The following is an 18,733-nucleotide window of genomic DNA, read 5'->3' on the forward strand; positions in this document are numbered from 1 at the left end:
TTGAAAATTGGACTTATAATGAGAATCTAATTTATCTTTCGCTATTGAGCAGGTGTTGTCCCTTTATTATAGAGTCCAAATAATAAATCCTATTACAAAATGCTGTATTAGCTAGTGTAATGCTTCATACAGTGTCTCTTATGTACTGATTAGGATGGTTCAGATTAGTTTTGAATAGCTTCTTCATCTATAGTTGTGTATTAGGTGTATCTTATAAAATGTTCATTAATAGAGGAAGGAATTACAGTACTGTCATTTTCTGCAGTGATCTGACTAAGTTAAATTCTGTTCTGAATAATGGAAAAAAAGGCTAAAGATCTGAGGAAAAACTGAAAACCATATGGATGAGATTCAATGAGAAGTTCTGTATAGCCTGTTAACAAGATTATAATATTGTGTGATATGCTGCTGTAATAAGAATATAGAATGATCTTTCGATTCTATAGGTGATTTCCCTGAGAGGCTATTGTGATGAGACAGGATTTTATGTGTATAAATATTGTACAGGGAATTTAATCAATAACATGTAAATAAAATATTAACCTTGTTCTTTTCTCTTTATGCAGAAGGTGAAAGAGCTTTACCATCAATACCAAAGTAAGTTTTGCCTGTAATTTGTCATTAAGAAACATCAGTTTTGAGTTGAGATTCATGTAAATGACACCCTAGGTTTTTAAAATATATATTTCATTTTTATTGTTGCTTTAGGCAAATACAAGAATAATGTGTAATCATATGAGACCACGTAATTTAGATAAGTGACAGGTGATGTAAAGGATACAAATGGTATTCAAGAAAAGATCTGAGGAAAAAGTGTTAACCACCATGGATGAGATTTGACTAGGAGAAAGGGCAATCCTTTGTTTAAAGCACTGGAATAGGATTCAGGAAATCAGGTATTCTAAACATGTGCATAAATTTAAGCACATGAGTAGTTAAGTGTTTGAGTACCTTGCTGAATTGGGGGCTAAATCTCTCTCTGTCTCAATGCTGGATCTGTGAAATGGAAGTAATGTTTCCATTCTCCAACCATTGGTCATCCTATCTATTTAGATTGTAAGCTCTGTGGGACTGGGACTGTCTCTTCCTGTGTGTACAGTACTTATCACAATGGGGCTTACTCTCAGCTGGGTCCTTGAGGCACTATTGTAAGACAAATAATAAATAATATCAGTAATATTAAAATGCACCTTAATTTTGTAGCCTGTTAAATTACCAAAAAAAAAAATGCCTAAGTGGGTAGCTAAATACTGTTCCAGCCATGACTATGGAGCTGTAGAGAATGCCAATGTGTGTCAGACAAATAGATGCTAATATCTCCGACCAATGCTAGGCAGCCATCCTGTGTCCAAGACATGGTGGGGCACTCTGCCACCAGAACCTAGAAATTCTTAATGAAATGGTGTCGAGACTCACTTTCCTTCCATTTCCACCCAATGCCAGACAAGTGTTTTAACATCTCCTGTTTCGAGTACCGCTTGACCTTGGAATGCTTATTTTGTCCTTGGGGCTGCATTTCATAACACACCAATTGTAGCATGGGGGAAACTCTGCTATAGCAACTTCAATACCCACTTGACCTGTACTGACAAACCCGCTCCATTCACTAGGTCATTCTCTACCAGGTTAGCAATCAGGATCAGAGGTATTTTTAGCCACGCACTCATCAGGCTCAAGGCTGGCAATAGGTTAAACCACTAATTATGTGCCAAAATGAGAGGGGAAGGTCCGCCCCAAAGCCTGTGTGCAGTCTCATCCTGAATTTGGTTGCCCATCTTTGCAGGGGAGCTACAATTTACACAAGACAAGGAAAAACATTAAGAAAAAAGTGGGCAAAGCCCCATTACCACCTGCCAACCTTATGCTTGTTGACCCTTATCCTTAAGCCACTCTAACATATGAATTGTTTGGTCACCTGTCTGCCTGTCTGAAGCATGAAAAGCTTAGGCACCAAAATCCACTTTTAGGACAGCTCAAGTTTAGAGTGAATTGAGTTATGTACAACCAGAGAGTCACTTTTTTTCAGCATTAAACTGAAACGTGAAGGAACTATCCATCATCATGCAGGAGCAGGGACTCTGGTCCTGCCCCAGACACAGTTAGATAGGATTTTAGGCACTGATCCAAAGCCCTTTGAACGCAGCAGAAAGACTCATAGGCTTTGTATCAAGCCCTAATGTCTTCACTGGGAAACCTTCCACAACCCCTATGTTGTGATGTTGGACACCGTGCTGGGCTGCTCATTCTGGAAAAATCCAGTTGTCAGCATCCCACTCCAATGAACCTATTGAAAGTTGTCTCCGGCCAAGGCACAGCACAGACCGTTGTAGGCAGAACCAGGCACCAGCTCTTGAATCTGGAAATTTCGAAAAAAAGGATACCTAAAAATGATGTTTTTAGCAAACTATAACTGTTCACCTAGGGAGCCCGTTAGAATAAAAATAGCTATTTTTGTCCTTGCCTGTGTTCTAAAACTACCTTTGATAATTAAAAATCCTGTCAACATTTCACTCATCTTGGAGAGTGAAACTATTCTAAGGCTACATCAGTACTACACGTCACTAATGGCGGCAAGTAGGAGGCATGTAGCTACATGTGTAAGTGAAAGGCTCTGGCAGGAGAGGGGAAAGGCTCTTGCAGTTTCCTGCTGCTGGAGCCTTTCACTGTGGTGAGTAAAGGCTCTGGTGTGGGGAAGCAGTGGGGAAAGGTTCTGTCAGCTCCCTGAGGTGGGGAGAGCCTCCAGCAGCAGGGAAACAGCTTCCTTTTAGCAGTGCAAATGGAAGATGCACGACTTGGGCGAGCAGAGAGCCATGTAGGGTACGTACCACAGGGTCAGGCATGTCTTTACACTACCTATGTAAGTGGTGCCTCACCATCTACATTGCTGTTTATATCTGTGCTAGGTGGGATGTGGTACCCATACACTACCCATTGCTGAAAGGAGTGTGAAGTGTAGACAAACCTTAAGTCAGTTTCAGTTTCTGATTCTCAGGTATAAACAGAGTGTTGCAGAATATGGGTTACAAACATCACAAGCAAATACTTAAATCCCAACAAAAAATAATTTTCATAGGGATTCGTTCATAGATTCATAGATCTTAAGGTCAGAAGGGACCATTATAATCATCTAGTCTAACCTCCTGCACAACGCAGGCCACAGAATCTCACCCACCCACTCCTGCGAAAAACCTCTCACCTATGTCTGCGCTATTGAAGTCCTCAAATCGTGGTTTAAAGACTTCAAGGAGCAGAGAATCCTCCAGCAAGTGACCCGTGCCCCATGCTACATTTCTATTCTTATTGGATTCCATACAACGTTTTTTCTTTAACAATACTTAAAATCACAACCTAAATTACATCAGTTTCCACAGATGTATAAAGTGTGTGGTTGCATATCTGATCCCTGGCACTTGGAGAAAATCAATGATTCTCCAAAAGCAAGCCTGACATTTTAAAGCAGACTGTAGGTTAGAAATACTATTATTTACAGGTTTTTTTTATTGGATTAATTTCTGTTGGTGAGAGAGACAAGCTTTAGAGTCTCTCTCACAACCAAAGTTGGTCCAGTACAAGATATTATCTCACCCACCTTGTCTTGCTAATATCCTGGGACCAACATAACTACAACAATGCTGCAATGCTTAATTTGTGCCTGAGCTGCCAAATCTGAGCCGCGGTACCTCTAGGCTTAGCAATTCTGAGCCCCGGCACCTCTGGGCGTAGCAATTCTGAGCCCCGGCACCTCTGGGCTTGCCACATCAGTTATGAAAGTAAAAAAAATTGCTTGAGCCCTGGTGCCTTTTTCATTACAAATTAAGCACTGCAATGCTGCATACATTATTTACAGTTTAAGGCACCAGTTTATAAAAGCATCCCTGTTCATAAAAGCACATAAGCACATGCTTCAGTGCTCTCCTGAACCAGAGTATCTATGAAGTAATACTTTCAGAAAAAATTGTTCTTGTCTGTACGTTTCAGTTGTAATTTATTAAGCTGACCATATGGGCAAAACAAAGTGATCGCTTTCCTATAAGAGAAGAAGGTGTCTTCCTGCATGGAAATGAAGCACAGCAATTAATCGGTATGATCTATTCATGGTAAAGACCCATTGGTTTTACTGGATCTCCACATGAGTAGGGGGGCCACCTCTGAGGAGCAGCTTGCCTAATATTAGGCATGCCGCAACAAAGGGGGCAACAAGATTGCAGGAAAGGAAGGGCAACGGTAAAATCAATCGGTCTATGTGGTTATTCAGAGGGGCTAATGCATGAGATGCTAGAATAAAAATATTTTTTACATAAAATGGATACAGGGGATAAGTAGGAAATAATTAATTTTTAAATGCATTAGATTTGTATTGAAAGTTTTTTCAGCTGCTAAGCTTTCTGTGATGAAATAACAGTTTTCTAGAAGAGCTTCTATTAGTAACAGTGAGTTAAAATATAATTTTGCACATTCCATACTGTTGAATAACAGGTACTATGTAAAAAGAAAAGGAGTACTTGTGGCACCTTAGAGACTAACCAATTTATTTGAGCATGAGCTTTCGTGAGCTACAGCTCACTTCATCCGATGTGACTAAATTGGTTAGTCTCTAAGGTGCCACAAGTACTCCTTTTCTTTTTGCAAAGACAGACTAACACGGCTGTTACTCTGAAACAGGTACTATATATGCTCTTCTTGTGACAGTAGCAGACTGTTCTTGGGTCAGATATTCATAAGTTTTAGGCAACACATCTTGCATCTGGAAAGGCTTTCCTTTGGCAGATCAGATTTCTGTTTCATAAATGAAGAGTGCATGGTTCTTTTCTTCTATTGTAAAAAGAAAATATAATAATTTACTGAAACGGCTAACCAGAGTGTTTCTTTTACTGTTGATGTTTAGTAGACTGATAAATGCAATGTTAGTCACAGTTATTTACCTGACATAGAAAATCATTGAAAACTGTTTATTCAATTGTACATAAATAAATCACATTTTAGACAAAAAGCCAATTCACTCTGCCAGAAGGATACACAAAAAATTGCAGAATAAACCAAGGTAACCCATCACTCTGCTTTAAATTATATTTTGGCCTCCAGTAGTTACCTAGGTTTCAGAATAACAGCCGTGATAGTCTGTATTCGCAAAAAGAAAAGGAGTACTTTTAGTCTCTAAGGTGCCACAAGTACTCCTTTTCTTTTTGCGAATACAGACTAACATGGCTGCTACTCTGAAACCTGTTTTCATTTTAAGTTTCCAATATGTAATTTAAAAAGTGGACATACTATTGAATTGGGTAAATAAACTGATGCTGTTTAGAAATGTATTTTTAAAATTTGTTTGGTCAAATTTGTTAAAAACAAGCTTTTTTTGAACTATGCTTATGTCATAATGAATTTCTGTGCTTTTTAAAATGGACTTCTTAAAGCATTCCCTTCACTCTTACTCCCCCAGGTGGACTTAAGATGGTACATTCCTCTTTTAATTTTCTCCCCCTCAAAATTTGTCTCTGTGGGAATGGATTGGCTCTACTAATTACAGTAGGTGCCCTGTTAGAATGAATTCACAGTGTATTCAACCGTGAAGAATGTACAGCATTCACCGATTTAAACCTTTATTTTACAGGCTGGCCAACAATGAGAAGCAAGGAGTAAGGTCGCATACAGTCTCTGTATCAGGTAAGGACCATTAAAAGTATACATTTGTTCATAAAGCTAGCAAATATTTGGATGGTGTTTTACACTCGTGTAAATATAGCTCACTTCTTATTGCATTGCTACTAATTTTCCTAAGACCTTAGCTTTGCTTCCTTCCTTGTGGAGTTTCTAAAGAAAAACAACTTTTTGTAGCTTTCCTACATACTGTTGTTTATAAGACCTACCAGTTGTAACTATATCCTTATTTTTAAGTATACAATATAAAGTCAGAAAACTTCAAAGCAAAGCTAATTTTAAGTACTAAAATTTGCAGTGGCTTAGAAATATGCTAGATTGTAATGGCTTTTAATTAACTGTGTTTATTTACAAATTACTACTCATAATTGAAATTTGTAATAGCTGTAATGAAAGGAAAATAGGCAATATAAAAACTCCACAGTCATTTTTTTTTGTTTTCTGAGAGAAGTGGAGATCATTACTAGCTTGCTTTTTGTTGCTGCTGTTTTGTGCAAACCACTATTTATATTTTAGATATTGAAAAGTCACTGAGGTTAGTCTGAGCTTTGGGGGATGAGAGGATGTGAGGAAAAACATAAATACATATTCGCTATTTTATAGCAGTATGGAAATAATAGATTTGTTATTTTAATAGTTAATTAATTAATTCAGCATGTAGCAGTTTCACAGTTTGGATAGAGCTGCTGTATTTATGTAAAGCTTTTCAAGATGACATTGGCTCTCTTTGAAGGGATGGCCATTTCCTCAGAGGAAAATGTAAAAGTAGTTGAGAGTCCCTCTGCAGGATACATCATCTTCTTGATGCACAGGGATTTGGATGTGTATTGCCTAGTAATGGTTATATACCCGTGTATAGAGAAGCTTTACAACACAAGAGAATATGATTATTATGCCGCACTACTGTAGAGCTATATTGGTTGGCCACAGGCCTTAGGTACCAATTTTGGGACCAAGTGGGGTTTACAATGGACATTGAGCTGCAGTCTTAATTATAGAGAGGCTACAACTTTGCCATAATATTTTTCAACTTGTCACAAATTGGTGGCATGCACAGAAGAAGCTATGGAGTTCGTAGCTCTAGTTGATGGCCCATCATGCTATGTAGAAAGGGCACAATGGTATTTGGTTAGTGTGTCTCTGATTAAAGCTTTTTTGAGACTTTAGCCTTTTTAAAGAACATTATATTAACTCTGCTTCTGCCTGATATTACTCCTTCTAGGTGAAATAAACCCCTCTCTGCATAAAACCCAATTAGACAGACTTTTGTGCAGGGAAATAAGCGTGGAAAAGGAGATGGAATTCATACACATACCAAAATGGTGGGCTGCCACACAGCATCACCAGGGCTACTGTTCCAGCCCATTCCCTTGAATAATAACAGCATCTGATCCTTCAGTGCCGACTAAGCAGGGTTTGGTGGCACTAGATCCATATAAGCCTGTATCCTGCAGCTCCTTCCCCAACCAACTAAACAACCCTCTAAACTAAAGTGAGACACCCCACGTGACTCCTCCACCTAAACTCTCTCAACACAGCCCCATTGCAAGTAAAAGTGTGGTAGGTCCTTGGGATATCTGAGTATTTCACTCTCAATTCTTAATATATTTTTATAAAAACATGAAAAACCCAATATATATATATATATATATATATATATATATATAATAAAACTAACAAGTGCACATATCTCATGATGAAGCCTTCGAGTCTGTCATGGAGGTCATGGAAATCACGGATTCCGTGACTTTCCATGATCTCTGTCACTTCTGCAGCGGCTGGTGCTGGCTCAGGGGCTGCCTGAGCCGGGCAGCCCCTGGGCCAGCAGCAGCAGTTTGGGTGTATGGGAGGGGGCTCAGGGATAGGGGCTGGGGAGTGCCGGGGGCGGGGGCGGCGGCACTTACCTTGGAGTGGAGGGCTCCTTGGCTCCCACTGGCATGGCCCTGCAACTCATAGGTGGAAGAGGGGCCAGGGGGTACTGTGCACTGCCTGCGCCCACAGGCCTCACCTTTGCAGCTCCCATTGGCTGCTGTTCCCGGCCAATGGGAGCTGCGCAGCTGCCGCTTGTGGCAGAACTGGGAGTAGTGCACAGAGCCCCCTGGCCCCTCTGCCGCCTAAGAGCTTCAGGAACACGTGGAGTCAGGTAGGGAGCCCCTTCCAGCCCTGTCAAACCCCACCCCCGAGCACCAGCAAGGGTCCTGGGCCACGTGCTGCTGCCCCTGCCCTCAGCAGCAGTGTGGTCCCAGACCACCTTCCCCACCACCCACAGCACCCCCGGACCATCGTCCCCAGAGCACTCGCACCCCCCCACCCAAGTTTTAGTTAGGGGTATATACTAAAAGTCATGGGCAAGTCACGGGTTGTGAACCCGTGACCTGTCTATGACTTTTACTAAAAATACCCGTGACTAAACGTAGTCTTACTTATGATCTGTATGACAGGGTGACGTCAGGGTCCTGCCATACCCCATCCCAGATAGAAGCAGAAGAGAAGTTCTCCAAGCGGCCTAGATTGTCTTCCCCTGCAGCCAATCAGGGCCAGGGGGGCCGTATAAGAGGGAGCAGCAGAGACAAGAGTCAATCAGTTGCTGCCTGGAGCTGGAAGAGTAAGAACTGTTCCTGGCTGGCTGGAAGAGCAGCAGGACCACGGACAGCTCAGTGTGGGTAGGGACCAGGGGAACTAGGAAGGATCTCCTGCCTCCGGATGCAGAGACTGAGCAAGGACAGCCCAGGGAAGGCTCCAGGAAGACAGTGTCTCCAGGGAGGAAGCCCTGGGGTGAAGGGCATCGGAGTCTTCCCAAAAGTGGTGGGAGTGGGGGCCTGGCCCCTGCCTTCCTACTTCCTCCGGAGACCCCTCCCCTTCACACCAGGGGCCCACCCTCGCCCGTCCTCTTCTGCCGGAGGCCCTGCCCCCGGCCAAGCCGGAGGAGGGCCAGGGATTCCCACCCACCTGTGGAGAGGGGAGCTGAAAGCATCCCCCTGCCCATGTCCCTGGGTGCCCCACGCAGGGCAGGTGGAGGGACCCAGGCTCCCCACAGCTGTGGGTGTGGCTCTTACCATGGCCAGGCTGTGGCTCTGAGGACCCTCATCCCCTCCTGGACAGAGCTGGGTCAGGGAGAGCCATGTGGGCAGCTGTGGTAAGCTGATGCAGCGTCGTGGACCCTCCACCTCCACCTGCCCTGGGCCGGGCGGGACTCGGGTTGGGGGCTGCTGTCAGTCTTCCCACACCATGGGCAGGTTGAGGGTCTGCATAACTCCCACAACAGACGGGGCTCCACGCTGGCCTGGCCAGGGGGTGTGGCATCAAGCGGAAGAGGAGCGAGGAAGGAGGCAGCCCCCCTGGCCTCCCCCAGTTCCGGCGCTACTGCTGGGGGTATGGCCCCATTCCAGGGCCGGAAGAGGGTAAAGATTGTATACCCCGGAAGGAGTTCATTCTGTTCCACCTGCAGACATTGTGTGACTCGGTTGGAGGGCTGAGTCACTGAAGCCCCACCAAAGAAACCATCGACCAAGGGGGGGGGTGCTCACAAGAGGTGGGTGCCACTCTGATACAGCACCACAAACTGACACTGCAGGCACTCGACCAGGGGGTGCTTGTGAGAGGCAGGTGCCGGCCCATTTATAACCTGTTGTTCTAACCCATGTACTCACATGCCTCTCCATCCCCAGTTACATTATATCTGAATTAGTGTGAATGTCTCTGGGCAGAAACTTGCCTTTGATTTGTTCTCTAAAGCACCATGCACACTTATGGAACTATATAGATAGGTTGTTGTAATGTGATCAGATGTTTTGGTATGATGATGTTATGGTCTTCTAACCCCATAAGTCTGGTGTTTAGGGTCAAATGTAGATATGAACGGGAGACAGACAAGCAGTGCTCTGAGACCAACGGCAGAGCATTGCACACTTGTGCACACAAACAGAAGTAGTGTGTGGACCTGTTGTTGGGAATCACTTCTCTAAGTGATTGGCCTGTAAACTTGAAGAAACGACGGTGGGCCTAACTAGTAGAAAACAAAACAATTTAAACCAGCAAATCTCTTCCCCTCCATCCCCCCACCCCGCTAAGAAAGCCAAACAAATTTTGTATTTTTATACTATTTTGTTTTTATTTTATAGTGTTTCAGGTCATCTCATACTAAAACATTGTGCCTTTGTGTTTCATATTGAGTTATAAACCACCGGAAACAATGACACTGCACAAAGATGATTCATGCAATCCTGCTTATTACCGATTTGGAGGTTGAGGGGGAGGTACTCTTTCCTGTGAGGTGACATGAAAGACTATCCAATACTTTCTGACCTTTGTTTACCCAAAATAAAGTCATGTTACATGTCCTCTGTCAAGCTTGGCACAGATATCTTAACACTGAATTTATACCATAGACACAGATTGTTAGCATGTAAGTATGTGGTATTTTGGACATATTTTTCCTCAGGAGATGTTCTCTTTGAGAGCCTCTTGTGCTCCCTGAATGTATCAATTTGTTTCAGATGAAGTAATGTTTCATGTTGACACATACAAGTGGCACTCTTGTTGAAATCTGTATCTGATATATGGTACTGAACAATGAAAGCAACAGATGTGCATAATGCTCAGTTAACACCAGAGTTGCAGATCAGCAGAGGCTGACAGCTGACAGCATCCAGTGCAAAACCATCTGTGGATGATGCCATAGTGAGCTGCAGAAAAAGAGCTTTTCTCTGATGACATTTTAATGCTTACATCCAGAGGTTTCAAATAAGACAGGCCTTTATAGCTATCTGACAGCTGTACCCTCCTTCATGCACTTAATAGCTTGAAAGCATAAATTCAGAATTTTGCTGCTTGTTTTCATTGACATTGCTGTTCTTTGTTTTGTATTTCCCCAATATTAGAACCTCAGTAGCAAAATTTGAACTGGAGATGCAACAAAAAATAGTTATATCAAAGTTTGCCAACCAGCCATATTTGTAGTTTTAACACTCTTAGCTGAGAAGGACAGTTTCAAAATGATTTCTCTACCAAGCTAATGAGGTACTGATTATAGCTAAAGACCAGACGCTGCCATTATTTGGTTTGGGGATGCACTACATGTTCAAATGGATATGTTAAGCCAGGGGTGGGCAAACTTTTTGGTCCAAGGGCCACATCTGGATATGGAAATTTCATGCTTGGCCATGAATGCTCATGAAATTGGGGTTTGGGGTGTGGGAGGGGTGAGGGCTCTGGCTGAGGGTGTGGGCTCTGGGGTAGGGCCAGAAATGAGGAGTTGAGGATGCAGGAGGGGGCTCCGGGCAGGGGGTTGGGGTGCAAGGAAGGGTGAGGGCTCTGGCTGGAGTGCGGGCTCTGGGGTGAGGATGAGGGGTTGGGGGTGCAAGAGAGTGCTCTGGGCTGGGACCAAGGGGGATCAGGGATGGTGCAGGGGGTTGGGCATGGGAGGGGGCCAGGGGTGCAGGTTCTGTGGGGCACTTACCTCAAGCAGCGGCATGTCCCCCCTCTGGGTCCTACGTGGAGGCACAGCCAGGTGGCTCTGCATGCTGCCCTGTCCGCAGGCACCACTCCTGCAGCTCCCATTGGCCGTGATTCTCGGCCAATGGAAGCTGCGGGGGCAGCGCTTGAGGCGGGGGCAGCGTGTGTAGGAGCAGGAGGGGGGACATGTTTCTGCTGCTTCTGGGAGCCGCGTGGAGTGGGGCAAGGCCCCAATCCCACTCCCCAGCTGGAGCGGGGCAAGCCCCGAAAGCCGCTCCCCAGCGGGAGCTCGAGGGCTGGATTAAAATGTCTGTAGGGCCAGATGCGGCCCCCGGGTCATAGTTTGCCCACCCCTGTGTTAAGCCATTGGCTATACAATGTTAAACTGTTTCTGCAAGATTTCTAGCTTTTTCCATGAAATATCTGACACTCCCTAAAGTGTGTTTGGCCCAAGTGAAAGCAAGCACCACCTTTTCCATGGTATTTTGGCATTCCAAGGTGTTCAGAGGCATAGAGTACATGAAAATGAAAAACAACAAGCTGGAAAGTTACCTGATGTTTTTCTAGCCATAAGCAACAAGGTTCCTTTCATACTAAGGTGAATGAGCAGGTTGGTTCCAGAAACCTCTCACCCATAGTTGGAAGCAGCATGGTCTGGTAGATGGCAGGGTTGGGAGTCAAAAAATGTGTGACCTTGGGCACATCACTTCACATTTTTGTGCTTCAGTTTCCCCTCTGTCTTGCCTGTTTAGATCCAATGCTGTTTGCAGCAGGCACTGTCTCTCGCTGTGTGTTTGTACAGTGCCTAGCACAATTGGGCCCAGTCTCAGTTGGGCCTCTAGGCATTACTGTAATACAAATAATGAATACTAAATCTTTTTCAGTCACAACTCACTAAATTTATCTATACATAGGCGTATTTTACTTAATGTACTTTCTTCAACCGGATTACAGATTTGTTGTGACTGTGTTGTTATTTTGGTTTTAGTTATTATGGAGCCACAGAAGTGACTCTGCATCATAATCCCAATTTTCATCCCCCTTGTGTGTTTCATGTTGTGCTGCTGGCAAACTGATACTGTATGTATGGTATCAAGATAAATACATCTAATTTAAAAGAAGTAACACATGAGTTCACTAAAGTCTTGTTGACTATACTGCAGGCTGTTCTGCTTGGAGTCTTCCTTAGCAAATGGTCTAGTCTAGTCTACAGGAATTTGTCTTGGCCAGCAATTTGTTTCTGAACAGCAAATATTAGCTTTAGAAAAGACATACACTACTTCCAAAAATAATAATTTATTCACTCAGTTATACTTATTATATAACTCCCTTCACAGAAATTAAATTAATGCATCTTCAATTTACTTATGCCTGTTTTAAATATATTTCTTCTAAATCTATGTATCTTATTCACCCTTTATATGAGTATGACTAGGAATATTAATTACCATGCTTTTATCTCCTTGTGGTCAACCTCTGGCCATTTTTTGTGCCTAGTTAATGCTAGGAAATCCATAGGCAGGGATTCTCCTAATCCTAGCTGTCCAAATCTCTCATAGGGACTATTCCACAGGCACAATGCAAGTGGAGCTAGAGACCATGGCATCCCCGGTTTGGTGCTTTGGGCCCATTGAGCATGGTCCATGCTTTTTAGTGTGGAAACTTCTTGATCAAGAATGGCCACTCACACCCACATCCCATACACTATTCCTGGGTAGAAAAATATGTATGCAGGGAGGGAATGTTGCATGGAGCTGTAACTGGCTGGAAGGTGGACTTGTAAGAGGAAATTCATTAAAGATCTCATTTAAACCCTCAAAATAGGATTCTGTGGTAAAATTTAAGTGGTTGAGCAGCTGGCCATATGCTGTAGTGGTGAACTTCTTCCGTAATGAAATACAGCTTTTGCAGCGTTCATAGATTCACAGATTCCAAGGCCAGAAGGAACCATTGTGATCATCTAGTCTGACCTCCTGTATAGCACAGGCCATAGAACTTCCCCAAAATAATTCATAGAGTCTAACTTTTAGTATTAGTATGTGCCTATTTAGAGGGGGAATTGAAGTGTGACTGAATCCAGGATTTTGTGTTTTAGTCAAGAAGGAAGTACAAAACGCAAGCAGATTACACCATATTGGTATAAAGTAGTTTAATTTCTGAAATCATAGAGCATTTCCCTTTAATGGTGAGATGAGTGGCTTTCTTTGAGAAACATACTGTGATCTATGGAAATTGAAGGTGCTTATCACCTGCTGTAGTGACCCCCAAGATAACTTACTAATTTTTGCTATAAAGTCATAGTTAGATTTATAGTAGTATAATTTTAGTCTCTTAAAGTACATATTGTGACTGAACTCTCAGTAACTCAGTATATACTAAGTTACTGCGGTTCTGTCCTAGTGTGCTAATTAAGGGGTGGAGCCTCAGCTGGTGTAAATTATGAAGTCCATGGAGCTATGATAGTTCACACCAGCTGAGGATCTGCCCCTAAAACTTCAGCAATGTTATTCAGAACTTTGAATTTCTTTTCTACATCTTAAGGAAAGAAGGGATGTAGAAAGAAAATTCACTCTTTATGTGAGGGGGTTGAATCATTTTAGTTCAAAAGATTTAGTATGTGTTAAAACAAATATGATTTAATTTGTATAAAAGAAACGAACTATGGATGCTTTCAGTTGCTTACTGTAGATCAAAATGAAGCCAATCAAATGTTCATATTTTGATACATAGTGTAGGAAAAGATGTCACAAGCTAAGTTAATTTCAGTATTATAGCACCTAAAATAAAAAACTGCTTTTAATGATGATGCAGATATGGCCTGCAAAAGTGTGGGAGTGGGGGGAGACCAGGCTAATTACGAGCAATGTTAAGAGCTCAGGGTGAAGGGCAAACAAGATTTTATTTAAATTTAACGTTTGCTGGCAAAGCACAGTGCATTCTCTGTTTTGTGACCCCTGTGCCCAAAATGAAAGTCTGTCTTTTGCTCAAGTCTGAAAGACTTTCTTGTGTAAAACTTACATTCCCACAGAATTATTAAACTGTAATTGGGGAAAAAGGTGATTTTTGCCCACAGCTTAAAAAGCTTGACTTTCTGACATATGCATTTTATCAGGTCACTTCAAAATGAATGTGCTGTTTGGTAACAGAATTATTTCAGTGGAGAATTTTGAAGCCTTAAGTGTTTCTTCTTTGCACTTGTAGCTATATTTGGTAAAACAATTCATATTATTTTTTTTTTTTTAGTTTCAGAATTACCTGAAAATACCATGCTTAATAATCTAATGAAACACTCCTGTGATTGAAAAAAGAACCTAATCCTTGTTCTGATGCTGGCTCCCTCTGTGGCCTTCAACAAGTCACTAGTCTCTGTGCTTGCAGTTGATATCTCTTGAGAAGTGTGAGATGAGTTAAAGATAGGCATCAACTATGAAAAGCAAACTTCCTTGGCTTTGTTGATTTGTGTCATAACCTTAATATTATATTTTAAAACCAGGGCCTGATTTACCACTGTGTTATTCTATTGAAGTTACACTAGCATAAAACTGGAGCGAGGTGGTGGCGAATTATCCTGGTTTCTTCCAGTTGGTCAAATTCTTCCCATAAATACATGGACATAATTTCCTTTGACTTGACCAGGATGGACTTTTGTATATGAGACTGATTGTTAGATTGTGTTGGGGATTCCTATCCTTTTTCCTGTGTTGCCTGTCCTTTTATTTTCCTGCTTTATGATATTTTTTCTACCAAAAACCTGTCCAACTTGGGTGTGTATGTGTGTACATGTCATGTGTATGGGTGTATTTATATACACACACTGAGGAGTTACTATTGATTTACAAGTATGGCATTCATTCAGTACAAATATATAAATATTTATAGGCACCTTGAAATTCAGTCTATTGCCCCACTAGGTTGCAGTTTGTATTATTATGATCTGTTGTGGCGTTAACTTGCTCTGTTTACAAAGCTGGGGGGCGGGGAAGAGGGTTTTACTAAAAAAAACCCAACCCTTTATGAATTTATGAACATATATGTGATCTAGTTGGTATTACTGAAAGATAGTGGTACTGTTCACATTTGTAGAATGTTAAAATCAATTATTATAACCTATTTAAGAAGGACCAAATGGGTAAAAGGGGAGGGAGAGAGTAGCACTCTGTCAAAAATGGCATTGCCTGTTTCCAAGTCACTGACAACTCCGAAGAAAATGATTTGGATGCTTATGGGTCAATGTCCTAATAGAAAAAGTACAGGATGGGGTATTAGTTGGTGTCTGCTACAGACCACTAAATCACACTAAGGAACAGGATGACCAGCTCCTTACGCACCTATCTGTAATTTTTACGGTGGGGAAACTGTGTGATTATGAGAGACTTCAATTGGAGTGACATATGTTGGATATCTCATGCTGCAAGTACTAAAACATCCTCAGAATTTATTATTATAGATGACGGTTTCCTAACTCAAAAAGCACTGCATCCAGCACCACGGGAGAATCCTGTGTTATACCTAGTCTTGAGAGAGAAAGAGGATCACAGAACTAAAAATTAATTGTAGCTTAGGCAGTGATCATGACTTGATTGCATTTGTAATGTGTAAGTAGAGTAAAGTCCATACCAGTAATATATATACTTGGAGCTTTAAAGGGATCAGTTTCAGAAAGCTGAAACAATCGGCTGCAAAGAAGAGTTTCATCAGAAAAATGTGAATGATAATTGGGAATCATTTAAGAACCTTAATAGATGTCCAAAAAGCCACAATCCTTCAATCAAGGAAGAAGGCTGTACTTGTTAAAAAAACAACTTGGAAGAAAGGGGAAGCTAGTAATCTATATAAATCAGAAGCTAGGAATTTTAGAAAATTGATAAGAGAAGTAGAGATGCACGAAGAGAAACCTATGGTCAGCAGAGGTAAGGACAATAATAACATTTAAGTATATTAGGAACAGAAAGAATTATAATAGTGGTATTGGTCCATTGCTAGATGGAAATGGTAGAATTATCAATAATAATGCAGAAAAGTCAGAAGTGTTCAGTAAATATGTCTGTTCTGTATTTGGGGGGGGACGACAATGATGTAGTCATATTGATGATGATGACATTCTTTCTGTTCCACTAGTATCTCAGTAGAATGTTAAACAGCAGCTACTAAATGTTAGACAGCAGGTGCACATAACTTGCATCCAAGAGTTTTAAAAGGGCTGTCTGCGGAGCTTGCAAGATAGTTAAATGTTCATTTTTCAATAAATCTTGGAACACTGGGTAAGTTTTTCAGAAGACTGGAAGAAAGCTAATTTAAAAAAGTATTTTAAATTTTTTATTTTAAAAAGGTAAACGGAATGATGTGGGTCATTATAGGCCTGTCAGTCTGACTTTGATCCCAGGCAAGATAACAGTGTGTCTGATGTGCCATTCAGTTAATAAAGAATTAAAGGAGGGTAATAATGCGTATCAACATGGGTTTATAATAGATTTTGTCAAACTAAATTGATATCTTTTTTTGATGAGATCACAAGTTTGGTTGATGAAGATAATAGTGTTGATGTACTAGACTTCTGTAAGGCTGTGGTACCATTGTTGTGCTGTGGTACCCCACAACATTTTAGTTAAAAATCTCTAACAGTATAAAATGAACATGGCACACGTTAAATGGATTAAAAGCTGGGTAACTGATCGTTCCCAAATGTAATTGTTTTTCAAAACATTTTGTTAATGCAAAGGTACAATAAAAAGTCACCATACTACACGTATATTACTTATTCAGGATCAGGCTAATATTCAGAGAACCGAGTTAAAGATTCTGGTATGCTGGCTGGGGAGCCCTCCTCCTCTGAGTACACTAAGAAGGGTGACCAACTTTCTAAATACCTATCCTTTTTGGCAATTCTCTTGTGCACATACTGAATTTGAAAGCTTTTTTGTTGCAAGAACAGTCTATATTTTACTATGCCACAATTCCATAAGAGGAAGTCATATTTTTCTAATAATATGAAATACAAAGTTTTGCTGCTAACAATAAAAAAAAATTGTCATTCTGTTTAAAATATAGATCCTATACTGGCACATTAAGTAAGCAGGTCAAGGGATCACTTGGAAGCTGACATAAAATAAATCAGTAATTTATAAAAATTTTCTTTACTGGTTTATATGCAAATTGCAGATATAGAGAGAGAGAGATATGTAGAGAGATATATAGATATAGATATATTCCCTTTCCCATGTAGAGATCCACTCATCCAGATCAATTTCTTTGTCCAAATCCCTCTCCCACCTTTTCATCTGCGTTGTTTTCTTATAATCATCTTTTTCAATTAAAATTATATGTATCTTAGAAATTAAACCTTTTGTTCCAACTTGCTCCTGGATCAGCTTCTCAAATGTGGTTAGTGTCTAAATAGACATCCTTGTACCCAGATTTCACAATAAAACATATTACTTATGCATGTTTAAAATATGGGATGTTTATATTATTTATATGGTCACATAACTCTTGGTATTACTTAAAATCAGGACCCAAGAACATCTGTCCAACCAAATTGATAAATGTCAGCTCTTACCCACAATGAATAGTCATTTTGGTATTTGCTAGAGATAAATTCCTGATTATTAATGAAAGTAACTAACAGAGAGGGCCTTGGTGACAGGAATTTTCAAAGCTGCTTGGTGATCTGGATGAATGGGTTATTTTTTATTTTTGGTGTCGTACCTTTATTTTTAACCGAACAATCATGATGAATAGCTGTATTTTGGCTCCATTCTTGTTCAAGGTTTACCCAGTGTTTGGTCTAATCTGAACCTAGCTGATCACATCTTTTAACTGTGATGCATAATAGTAGTAATAATTAATAAATAATAAACTAGATTATGGAAAGCTAGTCCACTCCATTTTTTAGGCTTATACAGAACATTAGAATTCACCCTTTGTCTTTTATGTTTCCAAATGAATTTTAATAACTCATCCTGCCATGTTTTTAATGTCATATCAGGGATACCAATAGGGATACACTGAAACAAAAACAACTTTGGGAGGAAATTCATCTTTACAAAGGCTGTACGTGTTAGCCAAGAAATTTAATATTTGTTCCGTTCCTCAAAGTGTATTATTATTTTATTCCACAGTGGAGGGTAATTTTCTTTAAAAAGTGTTTTATTTTTCTCCACAATATTTGTTCCAAAATATTTTAAAGATTCCTTTACCCATTTAAATGTATGTAGCTGACAACTGTTTGATCCTTTCAGGAATGTTAATTCTTAAAATTTCAGGTTTATCGTAATTTATTTTGAATCCCGATACCTCTCCTGATTCCAAAGTCAGTTGTTCTGTAATTTTTAATGAGGCTCTTGATCCTGCAAATATAACAAGGTGTTATCAATGTAGAAATGTATTTTGTGTTCTAATCCAGAAAACGTTTTGATGCCCATAACCAAGGGGCTGTTTTCATGCTTATTGCAAATGGCACCATTGCCAAAGCAAACCCTAACTCATACTCCTAGAAAAATTAAAAGAAGGAGATTTATGACTAAAGCAGTTCTCAGAGATGATTGTATGGAGTCAATATGCCCATAGAAAACTAATTTCCAAAACCAAATCTTACCCAGATTTGTCTGAGGTACTCCCAACTTCA

The 18,733-nt window shown here is 40.8% G+C and overlaps 1 protein-coding gene across 3 annotated transcripts in view; it reads left to right on the forward strand.

Annotated features, from left to right (window-relative positions):
* The window catches only part of PTK2 (protein tyrosine kinase 2), a 385,991-nt gene that overhangs the window by 254,628 nt on the left and 112,630 nt on the right, over window positions 1-18,733 (forward strand). For all 3 annotated transcript variants that reach the window (XM_077809747.1, XM_077809744.1, XM_077809746.1), the window contains 2 exons: window positions 567-597; window positions 5,609-5,661. In XM_077809747.1, the coding sequence (XP_077665873.1) occupies window positions 567-597; window positions 5,609-5,661 (84 nt within the window). The remainder of the gene's footprint in view (window positions 1-566; window positions 598-5,608; window positions 5,662-18,733) is intronic.

The sequence above is a fragment of the Eretmochelys imbricata genome, chromosome 2, assembly GCF_965152235.1.
Source record: "Eretmochelys imbricata isolate rEreImb1 chromosome 2, rEreImb1.hap1, whole genome shotgun sequence".
In the NCBI taxonomy this organism is placed as follows: Eukaryota; Metazoa; Chordata; order Testudines; family Cheloniidae; genus Eretmochelys; species Eretmochelys imbricata.